Genomic DNA, 12,417 nt, shown 5'->3' with positions numbered 1-12,417 from the left:
TTTCTCTTCCTGTGTTGTTGATCTTGTGAGTACATGTACATAGATCAATGAAAATCAAATCTGTAAACCAAGCAGAAAATTAACTTCAATTTAAAAACTTAATGTTCTTCAAAATTGCCAGAGAAATATAGGTAGTGCAAGTTTAAATTGGAACGTATCCTATACTTGAATTACTGAAAATGAAGTTTCATGCAGATTAAGAATTATTTAAAAATGTTGAATACAAATAAAATTATACTGATCAAGTGAACAAGTTGTATAATAATAATAATTTTACATAATTTGCAAAAGTGACATATTTGAATCATTTCATATTTCCTGAAATGAAAATTGCTTATGGTTACATAAGTATAACAATGAGTAAGACCATCTTTAAAAAAATGTTTGGTTGCCCTCTCCCGACCGACTAACTAAAAATGACCTGATTCAAAACTTCTTTTTTACATTCCAGGTCACAATATTCCTCTTTTCCATTCAAAAAATATGTTGAAATGTTGTGGTCAAAGATTTTCCCTACCTACCCAATAATTTTACCCCTGAGTCTGGAGAGGGCAAGCAATCATTTTAAAAGATGGCCAAAATTGAAGAGTTTTAAAAAGCTTTGCATATGAGAGTTTGTTAGGAATGCACAAGATCTTTAAATAGAATAAATACTTTTTTGAAAACACATAAAACTTAAAATTCAAACAATATGTTATACCGTGTAACTAGTTTTACCCAATGCTGAAAAGCAAGAGTCATCTGCCTTTGATGAACTCTTCCACAAAGTGAGACGCAAAACAACCTTGGAAAAATGAAAAATAGTTGATGTATGTCCTGTGATGAATCATTTTTAAATTACACGTTGGTGTATATATATAAACTTTGATACCATTACAACATTCAAGTTTATTTCATAAGATTAAGATGTCTTGGGGAGCGCCTGGTGCAAGACCTCAATATGTAAGTGTAACTGGAATAGATTATAGAAACTACTCTGTACTTTCAATTTCTTGATAAGCTGATTTACTGATAAGGAAATGTGATGATGAAGAAAATATATAACAGGAACTTTTCATGTTAACTGGTGTTCTGATCACAAGGGAGACTTGTATATTTTAATCATAAGCTCAGACAGAATACCCAACATTTGTGTTAAAAGTAATATACATTACATTTCTATACAAACATATCAAGATAGTCTTATATTTTTTGGAACAGGGTGGTTATGGACAACCACAGGGTGGTGGATACAACCCATCAGCTCCCCCTGGTGGTGGAGGATATGGTGCCCCTCCCCCTTATCAACAGCAACGACCATCAGGATATGGACAGCCGCCCCCTCAATATGGTGGAGGAGGAGGATACCAACAAAGTGGCTACCAGCAGCCACCTCCACAGTCTGGATATGGAGGGTATGGTGGAGGACCCCCTCCACAGGGGTATGGTGGTCCAGGCCCCGGGGGACCACCTGGGGGTTATGGCCCGCCCCCACCTCCAGGAGTCACGCAAGATGTGTGGAACATGTTTCAGGTCTCTTTTTGTTCCCCAACTTGTTTCTTGGCTCTTTATAAATCTTAATGGACAAGTATATCCCTTGTTTGATCTTTTGTACAGAATTGATCGAAATAGTAAATGCAGGGACATATGTACTTTGAGATAGGCAACTACTTCAGCACTATGTTTATTTTCCCAGTGCATCATATTCATATACAACAGTTAACATTTTAGAAACTGTATTATCCCCAGTAATAAAACAATTTCTTTTGTAACAAATTTAATCTTTTCTTTTTGTTTCTCTGAAGTGGATTTTTAAAGCATGCATAATAAAATAATTTCCCTATGAAGCAAATAAAATGAAGTAAATTGTCAAATGTAAGGAAGATAAGGGGCATGCATTGATTTGGAATATACAAAATGATTAAGCTATTGTTTATAAAATGAATGCCCAAACCCAGGCTAAATTCATTAGTTAATAATTAACATGAGAAATTTTGCAACATATAAGATATTGCAAGAGTTGTCTATTCCATTAGTGATATATGTCCCTGCTGAAAGTCAAAATTTTCTGCATTACATATTTTGCATATTTACTACCGAATATTGTGTTGTGATTTTAGGCAGTAGAGAAAATTTTCCCTGAAGATCTAATTTTTCCCTTTTGATGAGTAAAATATTTCCCTTACATAAAAAATAGCCTCAAATATTTTTTTCCTTCATAAAAACTGTAAATTTAAAGTGAATTTTGAGCATGACAAATATGTTTTATTTGTACTTTATGTGCTTTAATTGGTCATAAAAATGCTGAAATTCAATTGGCCCCCAAGCAGGGCTTGCCTAATGAATTGCAATTGGTTCCCAACCCTGCCTGTAGACTCATTTTCCCATGTTTCTCCAGAAAGTGAGTAACAAATTTCCCCATAAACCTAGATGTCCCATGATTTTCTGTAATTTCTTTTTTGCCAAAAATTTATATTAAAATGCGAATATATTGTATGAACAATTGTGATTTTAGGCAGTAGACCAGGACAGATCAGGAAAGATAACTGCTGTGGAGCTTCGACAAGCACTATTGAATGGAAACTGGTCCCCTTTTAACCATGAAACATGTCGTCTAATGATCGGCATGTTTGATCATAACAAGTGAGTTTGTGATAATGAGCATGACAATGTTGTTGTTATTTGTAGGCCGTAGATCAAGATAGGTCTGGTCAAATTAGTGCACAAGAGCTCCAGTTTGCTCTAATGAATGGCAATTGGTCTCCATTCAACCCTGAGACCTGTAGGCTCATGATTGGCATGTTTGATCGAAACAAGTGAGTTAACAAATTTCTTGTGAACCCTTAGATGTGCCCATGATTATTCCCAAATAATTTCTTTTTCATGAAAAAATTTATATTAAAATGCGAAAGCCAATCATTGAAAATCTATGTTTACTTATTAAAATAGATTTTCAGGAATCAATCATTTTGTTTGGAAATGAAGTACCGATAGAACCCAAAACTTCTGTTTTGTATGAGGTTGTCGATAATTCATTATTCATATCAGTCACAAAGAGCGTGGATAGAACATCAGTTAATTAGATATTGCATGAATACTTTTAACTACATTTTGAAAAATCATAGATTCAGACATGGCATTCAAAATGTTCAATAAGTCTTAGGTGGTGCATATGTATGCAGTCAATTCAAAGTGTATATAGATTAAGAGCTGTTGCTTATTTAGAAGTTTAAGATTTGAGAGGTATGCATGTGATGATGGTGTTCTTTCTGTTATTTGTTTCAAATTCTCTTGTTGTTTTTGAACTAATATTATCACATTACAAATGAGCACATTCCTTAAAAGTAATCTGAAATATTTATGCTCTAGTTATAAATAATCATGAAATTAATTTATACAGTGTTCCCAATTTGGGTGAGCCATGTTGTACTTTGTATTATAGATTGCTCACTTTGATACATGTTCTCTGATTCATGTTTTTTTTCTTTGCATTTAATTTATTACTGTTCAGATTATTAAAGTTTAAAGCAATATGAGCTGCATTTTAAAGAATTTTATTTTGTTATATGCATGTGTCTTATGGGCCAATAAACTTTTTTCTTTGGGTAGTGTAGTTATTAAATTGTTAAATTCATGACCCCAATATAAATTCAAGTTTTACATAGAAATATATAGAACAAATCTTTAAAAATAATCAAACTGGGCCAGGAAAGCTGAAACTTATGTGGAAGCATCCTGTAGTGTATATATTTAGGATTGTTAAAATCATGACCCCCAGGGGTAGGGTACAGTATGAACCCAAATTTTACATAGAAATATATAGAACAAATCTTTAAAAATCTTCTTCTCAAGAACCACTGGGCCAGGAAAGCTGAAACTTATGTGGAAGCATCCTTGGTTAGTGTAGATTTCTTGTTAAAATCATGACCCAGGGGAATTGGCCACATTAGGGAGTCATAGTTTTATATAGAAATATATTGGAAAAATCTTCTTCTCAAGCACAGTGGGCCAGGAAATAAAACTTGGGTGGAAGCATCCTGGGGTAGTGTAGCTTTATTAAAATAAAGATGGGGGTTGGGATTAATGTAAGTAGAGGGGAAATCTGGTAAAGAACTGCATCACCAAAGTTACTCAGGTGAGCGATGTGGCACATAGGCCTCTTGTTCATTAGAAAATAACAGTAATTTACTGAAAAATATACATGTACATTGTAAATGTTTTTAGGAAATAAGAATGTTAAATTGCATTTATTTTTTCACTCTTTATGTTAAATATTTTATGTAACACTTTTTAAAATTGTTCATTTTAGGAATGGAACAATTGATGCCCAGGAATTTGCAGCATTATGGAAATATATCCAAGATTGGAAAGCATGCTTTGAGAGGTTAACAAAACTTAATGAACTATTAGTGATTCAAATTGCAGTTCACAATCACTTTTCCATAGACTACTACATGTATATCTTCATTGAGATTTGGTTTCATTTTTTTTAAATACAAAATTTGCCTCATTATAATGAAAGATTAACATGTTTTCTTTTGAAAAATGAAATTAAGCCATAAGAATATGTGTCATGATAATTTTTTTGCTTACATGCACAGAAAATGTAACAGAATATGGCATTGTGTTGTACATGTCAACAGTTGCAAAGGAAATTTAATTTACACTGTGCTTTACATGTTTACAGGTTTGATACAGATAGATCAGGAAACATTGATGCTAGGGAACTTCACACTGCCTTCCAGACATTCGGTTATAACCTGTAAGCCATTTATTTTTTTATTTTTTGGCTTGTATATAAGGAAGTGACACTGACTCATACATGTGTATATCTCCAGAGGCCAATATGAGTTATCTCCCTGTTGCAAAATGAACTGCTGCTATTTAAAGATTTGACTCAGAGTCAGCACAAACCTCTTATCATGAATAAGGCACTAATTAGTCAATGCTGAAGTACTAATCTGAAATAATGTGGTATATGACACGTCAAGCACTTTTAATTAAAAGTCATGAAATGCAGGTGTTATATATACATGTACCTGAGATATTTGCAACATACAAATAAAATCAATTTGGTTATTTTCTTTTCATTTTATTTTTATGAATTATTTCAATTTTTTGTAATGATTGTAATTTTAGTTCTCCCCAGTTCTGTGATACTGTAGTCAGAGTGTTTGATCGACGTGGTGCCAGGAACATCAACTTTGACGACTTCATTCAGGCCTGTGTGATGCTAAAGACCCTCACAGACAAATTCAGGGTGAAGGACACACAGCAGAGAGGGGTTATAAACATCAGCTATGAAGATGTAAGCTTTTAAAACACTTAAAGCTCAGGAGTTCCTAAAATTTTAATACGTTATTTATTGTTTTTGTTACTGTAAGGCTATATCTGTTACAAAACATTCAGATAGAAGGAAACAAATTTTACATTGTTTTGTGTGTGTGTGTTTTTTCCCAAACTAAAATCTTTAAATGCAAATCGTCTAGAAGAAATTAATAAGAATGAAATGACTGTAAAAAATTATTCTATAAACTATTTATCCCCCCAAAATCACATTGATCATGCTGTGTAATGTGTTTTCACCATTGCCAAACATGACTGAATAACAATGATCGAAAACTGTACTGTACCAAAAATGAAGTTTTTGTAATTTGTATCAAACTGGGAAAAAATACCACAGTAGACTGATTTGATATTGATGAACCTTTCACTCAAATTAAAAGTTGTTTTTTAATTGTGCTTCATAAAAATGAAGCCGCAATGAAACTTATTTGTCCAAGCCCTAATTATTTTAAAAGATCAGAGGAATTCATAAAAATTTCAATTAAATTCATGAAATTTCTTTTCTCAATTTTGAGAAACCAGTACCGGTAAACCCTTTCATTTACTAGATCCTCAGTTTAAAGTTTGTCTAACAGACATTTCATATTTAATATTCCAGGAAATCCTAATAAATTGGCTTTAATAAGTTATGCCCCTTTCAAGTTATTCTTTTTGGAGAGAAGTACTATGAATAATGTCAATAATTAAAATTAGTCATATTTTGTTATGTTGCTGTAACAAAATACAGTGTGTGGTATAAATGACACAATATTAAGTGTACCCATGATTTTTATTAGAAGATTTGAGGGTGTATAGTTTTTGCCTTGTTTGCCTATCTTTCTGTCTGTCTGTCTGTCTGGAAAAACTTTAACAATGCCTATAACTTTTGATTAGTTGGAGCTATGGCTTTCAAATGGTACATGTATATTGCTTGTGATAAAACCTTCATTTGAATACCAACAATTTTGATCGTTTGATCTTGACCTTGGAGTTGGAGCCACTGTTGCAAATATTTACCCAATTTTATAACCTTAGCTATAACTTCTGAACAGTTGGTACTAGGGCTTTCAGATTTCAGATTTTAAGTTATTATTACAAGACCTTTCCATTGGTTTAAATATTCTTGACCTTATAATTTGAACCACTTTTGAAAATTTAAACCTTGGCCATAACTTTTGAACAGTAGGAGTAGGGCTTTGAAATTTCACAGGTTTATTCCTTTTGACAACAACCTTTGGATACCAACAATTTTGTCCTTTTGAGTGGCGTCGGTAGTCTAGTGGTTAAGGTGCCGGACTCCAAACAGAAAGGTTGTGAGTTCGAATCTTGGCTGCGGCAAGTCAACGTTGTGTCCTGGGGAAAGGCACTTTACACAAATTTCCTCACTCCACCCAAGTGTAAAACGGGTACCTGGCTATAGACAGTGAAAGATATTGTCAGAATGTTAGTGTTCTAGCACCTTAACAGCAGCTTGCACTGAGAAAGATTCTGGATTGTTATGGTCTGCTGGGGTAATAATGTATTGTAAGGTGCTTTGAGTAGCATTTATGCTAGAAAAGCGCTATATAAAAACAATCATTATTATTATTATTATCTTGACCATGGAGTTTGACCTACTTTTGAAAAATTTTAACCTTCACCACAATTTTAAACCATTAATATGTAGGATGGAAAGGAGAAGTGAGTAAATATACATGTACATTGAAAATTCATAAATACATACCGTATATGCAGAATTTTTAGCAAGGATTTAATTTGGCATTATTAGCGAGGGTGTTGAGATCGCTAAAATTAAATATTGCTAAAAATTAATTGCATTTTATCTGTAATAGCTTCTATAGTGAGCATTTAAAATCACTAAAATTACATCTCACTAAGATTAAAGTACCAGTTTTTAAGGACAAATTGCTAAATTTGCCTCTTGCTAAAATTTCAACTTATATGGTATATAATGATAAATATATGGCTGGACTGATTTCTAGTCAGGTGCTCTAACCACTGAGCTATCCAAGCCGACGTCCTCAGTCAAGCCTAAATTCCTACTTTCCCCCCTCTTTAATCTTCACCCCTGAAGACACAAGTTCACCTTGTTAGGACATAACATTAATAATATACTATTTGTTATTTTGACTAAACAAGGTAGGCCACAGCACCATCTGTAGTATGGGAAGGAGGAATGAACAAACTTATACACTGTACATTGAAAATTCATAAATACATATATATTGATAAACATATGACTGGACTGGGAATTGATCCTGGGACCCCTGCATTACTAGTCAGGTGCTCTAACCACTCTGCTTTCCTGCCTGATGTCCTCAGTCAAGCCTAAATTTCGACAAGTGCAAGGGCTTTTATATTTTGCATGTATATTTCTTGTGACAGGGACTTCCCTTGCTTACTATTTAATAATTTTGACATTGACGTTGGAGTATGATCTTTTTTTTTTTTCTTTTAGAAAACATTAACCTTGACAATAATTTTTTAATGGTTGATGCCTGGGCTTTCATATTTTACCAGGTATATCCATTGTCACAAGTCCTTTCTTATGGGTAACAACATTTTAGATCTCTTGACCTTGACCTTGGAGTTTGACTTGCATTTGAGAAACTTTCAGCTTTGCCTTTAGCTGTCATACGGGGGCATCAGTGTAAACACATTTTGTTCATTATATTTATTCTTTATTCAATGAGAAAGTCATTGTAAATGTCATATTGTTTGTCCACAAGTCCAATTTTTTTCAGTTCCTTGAGATGGTTTTGGACAACACCATTATGAATGTGAAGTGATCTCTCGGACTGCCCACGTAATTCTTGTTGACCATATCTTCCACACAGGGACACAACAAATCATCAGTTGACCACAGTTCATCATTCCCAGCACTGATTTCACTTGTTAATCTTCTCAGCTTTTGATGAGATAGCTGTTATATTTATTGATATTCAGTAGAGTCAGGATTTTCCCCTGATATGTATATTTTTAATGTAGATTTTTCATTACTCTTTATTATGTGTAGTTCAGGAATGATATTTGTGTGTAAAAATCAATAGAAACTGCTGTTTTTTTGGTCAATTTTTATCATATCAACACTGCAAAAAACCTGTTAGATATTTTGTAACTTAGTTCTTTATGTCATAAAAATGACTTGAAAGAAAGTTTGCATTGAACAAATTTTATGCTTATCATATGTGGAGGGGGTGGGTGTTTGAAAATGTTATGAACTATTTTTTTTGTACAACTTTGATGTCATATGACATGGGGCTTAATTGACTCTCGAAAAAATATCATTCTTCTAAAATTCTTTCTATTTCATGATAAAATAAATGTAGGTGGGGGTGTATATCTGAAGTGGTTATGAAGAATGGGGGAGAGAGTGTGTGTGTGTGTGTGATGAAGAATAGAAATTTGCCTCACAAAGCTTTGCTTTCTGTTTGATCTTATAGGTAATGAATGAATTGTCAAGGGCTTTCTGTATAATCATTTTACTTTACAAAAATATCACCCTGTGATCATGTCTTGTTATTATTGAAATTCTTAATTGATTAATGCATCACTTTGCATTCTTAATTAAATTCTTTTCTTCTCTGTGTTATTTTTAAATGCATTTTATTGAATCCTTTGATCAGGTGTTGCCTGCAGGCAATTAATATTAATCAGTGCAGTTTGTCAGCAAATCTTATAATTAATCTTGTTCTTGAACAAGTCCCAAGTATTTTACAAGTATAAGCAAGTTATTCTAGAATTTAGTGTTGTTAGTTATTATAATCGTAAATTTATCATTTTTTTCATACATGTTTATACATTATGTACCTTGTGTGAGTAAATCAATTGTTCATAGAAATAATCATAAATAAATGAAAAAAGACTATGATATATGGTGTTTAGCATTTATTTCATCTTTGAAAGCAGCATTTTATTTTACTAGTAACGAATCCATAAACATTGAGACTAATCTATAGCTTATTTTCCGTGGATTTCGCTAGTCTCATTGTACTTTTATAAATGCTGGTATTTCACTTCGAGTTATTGCCCTTACCACCTTTAGAAAACAAAGTTGCAGATCCATTGACTACCCCAGGCTCTCCCCAAAAAGATGTTTTAAGGTGAAATAAGTGCTTACTAATCAACTCTTAGGGTTTGTGTGAAGAACTTTGTCGGGTTGTGGAACAAAGGAGTAAATCTCGTGTTTACAACACCACAAAGCGCGTAATCGTTTGATGGTAACAATTTCTTAGTCTTGTTTTTTCTCGACTTTCTGTCGTATAGATATTTACCTGCCGTTTTATCACACCTGTAGAACCTTTGAACAAGCGTATATCAAAGCTTTGATATTTTCTTTCTCTTAAACACAAGATGGTGGGAAGGAGCGTTTTGAGCCGGTGAAGGCATGTGTACTGTAGATTTATTGTTGTACAAAAGAATGCTTTCACAAGATCACACAGTACTTTGATATTTCGTCATGAAGGTCAAAGTTTTTTTTTCTTTTTTTTATAAATTATACTTTTTATGAGATTTTCAAGATATCTGTTTTAAGATAGACTTATTAATACTCTAGGGGTGCCCCCCTCCGTATATTAAACTATAGATAAATTGATGTTCCCCCTATGCAGTAACGTTTGACTTCTTTTTTATTTTATTAGTTTGCTTGTCAGGGGATTTTTTTGTATGGGCATGCCCTCCCCCCTTGTACGACATCAAATACTATGAACATGATTACGGGCGGAAGTGGCCTAGAATCTTATCAAATCCAAGGCATTCATCAACACTGGATGTTTTTTTTTAAGTGTTGTCCCCTCATCCTCCTCCTTTCCCCTTTTCTTGATTTTTTTTTTTTTTTTATTTTTTTTATTAGTACCTCAAAACAGTTCACATTATAAAAGTCTAGACCTTCAGCTCTAAAAGTCTTGGAAGTTTACTCATGACGAACAAATAAAACATGAAAATCGAATTCATCTAAACTACCCCTGAATTTTACAGTTAAAATAGTTTCCAGATCAGGAATTACAATTCTAAATATCGGTATTATGTGGACTGATATACACCTATTTTGATTATATTATTTGTCTCAATGCATAACGATCATGCTGTAAAATGTTTTTCAAAATATCTACCTCTATGTGTTAATAATATTACTAAAAAGACACTCAGCTTAACATAATTTCTGAGTCATTAGTTTTTCTGGAAGTATTCTCTTCAAAAAATGTTTTATAATTCAATTGATTTGATAATAGCGTTGTGGAGAATGAAGTCAAAGAGCATAATTTATACAGAAGTATACATAATAGATTTCGATTTACACGTTTCGTTTTGATCTCCCTAATGTAACGCCGTAACAGTGAACGGAAGACTGCCCCATTCTTAGCCCTGTATTGTGTATTGTCGAGTACTGAAATTTAACGACTTCAGAGTCAAACAATTTAAGCAAAGCGACAAATTAGAAGAGAATTTTGTTGTTAACAAACAAGGGCATAGAGTGGACTAAGTTTGTTTGATGTTTTGTGTAATGTGCACACAATGTTTCAAAATCAACGAAACAATAAAACAAATTTCCCTGAAGATACAAGATACAATTTGCCAGTATCTAACATATGCCCCCTTAATGTCATGACCTTGACCCGTGAGGCAACACAGGTCATAACACTTCTTTACAGTTACGACCTTCGACACCTGAACTCATCATCGACAGTGACTTCTCAGAAATGACCTTGAGTAAAGTTAGAATCATTTAATTCAATGACTCCAAAGTTTCAGTCCGGAAACTCAGTAGGAACATTGACCTTTGAGACATGGCATTGATTAAAGGTCACGACACAGACGATAGCTGCTAAAGCAACAATCCAACAACATAATAAAATCCATTCCAAAATCGATTCTCTTGTTACGACCCGAATATAGAAGACAGACAGACAAACAGACATAAATCTTGAACAACACCAATGCGCCCGTAGCTCTTCTTGACAAGTGAAATTATCACAACGTTAACTCACAATATTGAGAACAATAGAAGCACTCTCAAAGAATGAAGAAATTATCTTGTAAAACTATATCCAATTCCTCTGGATATAATGAAGGGTGCCTTGCTAATGCCAACAGAACTGAAAATTCTATATGGTCTTAAGGTCTTGTTTCTTTTTTTAAATAATGACATTTAGATATTTTCGTATTGGATTTGGTGTTCGAACCCTCCAATCTTCCTCAGATTTTATGAACACCTATGTTATACATTTACAAAATTTATGTTTCAAAATGGGAGTCCAGATAGAAAAAATCAAAATATCTGAAAAAAATTGACAAGCAAATGAAAGAAAAAGTTTTTCCAAACTTTAACATCTGTTTTAGGGGTGGGGCGGAAGGGAGTGTTAGGTTCTATCGTTCCAGATAAACTTTGTTTTTAATATTGTTTTAGATATACAGTGTGCGGATATGTCCATACTGCAACAAAAGGGAGAGGGATGCCATATGTTTATTTTAGAAAAAGTTGGGGGAGATATTCAATGTCCGCATTTCTGTTCAATTGGTAAATCCCATTGCACATCTCCAGTGGATTACATGAATAAATGCACTCGTTGTTTTAAGGAAATTGAAATACTTTATTCATATATGCATAATACTTGATACTATTTAACTTTTTTTTTATTTTGTCCGTTTGTCATCTGCATGACAAATAAATATTTGCTTTCCGACGAAAAGCCCCCCGCGGTGATGTATGCTTTTGCGGAAGAAAATGGACACTTAAATTGACAACCTTACATCCGCATTGGACCCTTGGCCGTGGTACTTGAAAGCTTTGATATTTCTAATATTCAGTTTGCTTATTTCCTTAGTGTTTCATTATTCATGCTACTACGAATGACAAATTTGCTTTAGAGACCCGAAACAAATACCTTCAAAGAATTGATTAAATATTAACTCAGATAGCTTGACAATTGAAAATTATCGGAAAAACATAATTTCAATGTGTGCACATATCGTAAAATGACGAAATAAAATCAAAGCGATCCTTTGAAATCTGAAACTCGGCGTCGAGTATTTTGCTAGAGGATTCGTACGTCTGTATCAAATTCTCGGTTAAAAATCGTGTGATACTAAAATAATATGCAAATGAGTGGCTTT

General features: G+C 33.2%; 1 protein-coding gene across 2 annotated transcripts; it reads left to right on the top strand.

The window, feature by feature from the left end:
* Positions 1–757: 757 nt before the first annotated feature.
* Positions 758–9,130, top strand: LOC134242876 (programmed cell death protein 6-like). 2 transcript variants are annotated; one of them, XM_062725076.1, is made up of 7 exons: positions 758–942; positions 1,201–1,512; positions 2,668–2,795; positions 4,289–4,363; positions 4,667–4,741; positions 5,119–5,287; positions 8,049–9,130. In XM_062725076.1, exons 1-7 carry the CDS (start codon positions 907–909, stop codon positions 8,091–8,093), a joined length of 840 nt encoding a protein of 279 aa, XP_062581060.1. In that variant the 5' UTR covers positions 758–906; the 3' UTR covers positions 8,094–9,130. The 2 variants fall into 2 exon arrangements, with proteins under 2 accessions (XP_062581060.1, XP_062581058.1); XM_062725074.1 differs by lacking the exon at positions 2,668–2,795 and adding an exon at positions 2,495–2,622 and having other exon boundaries at positions 8,049–9,128.
* Positions 9,131–12,417: the final 3,287 nt, after the last annotated feature.

The sequence above is a fragment of the Saccostrea cucullata genome, unplaced genomic scaffold, assembly GCF_032062105.1.
Source record: "Saccostrea cucullata isolate Sc308-1 unplaced genomic scaffold, CSIRO_AGI_Scuc_v1 ctg191, whole genome shotgun sequence".
NCBI classification, from domain to species: Eukaryota; Metazoa; Mollusca; class Bivalvia; order Ostreida; family Ostreidae; genus Saccostrea; species Saccostrea cuccullata.
The sequence above is the reverse complement of the archived record's forward strand: the minus strand, read 5'-3'. Positions and strand labels throughout refer to the sequence as shown.

Coding starts and splice junctions, on each gene's coding strand:
- LOC134242876 (XM_062725076.1), top strand. CDS start 907: ATGTCTTGGGGAGCGCCTGGTGCAAGACCTCAATAT. Junction 943..1,200: donor CTGGTGCAAGACCTCAATAT/GTAAGTGTAACT, acceptor TTTTTGGAACAG/GGTGGTTATGGACAACCACA. Junction 2,796..4,288: donor GGCATGTTTGATCGAAACAA/GTGAGTTAACAA, acceptor TGTTCATTTTAG/GAATGGAACAATTGATGCCC.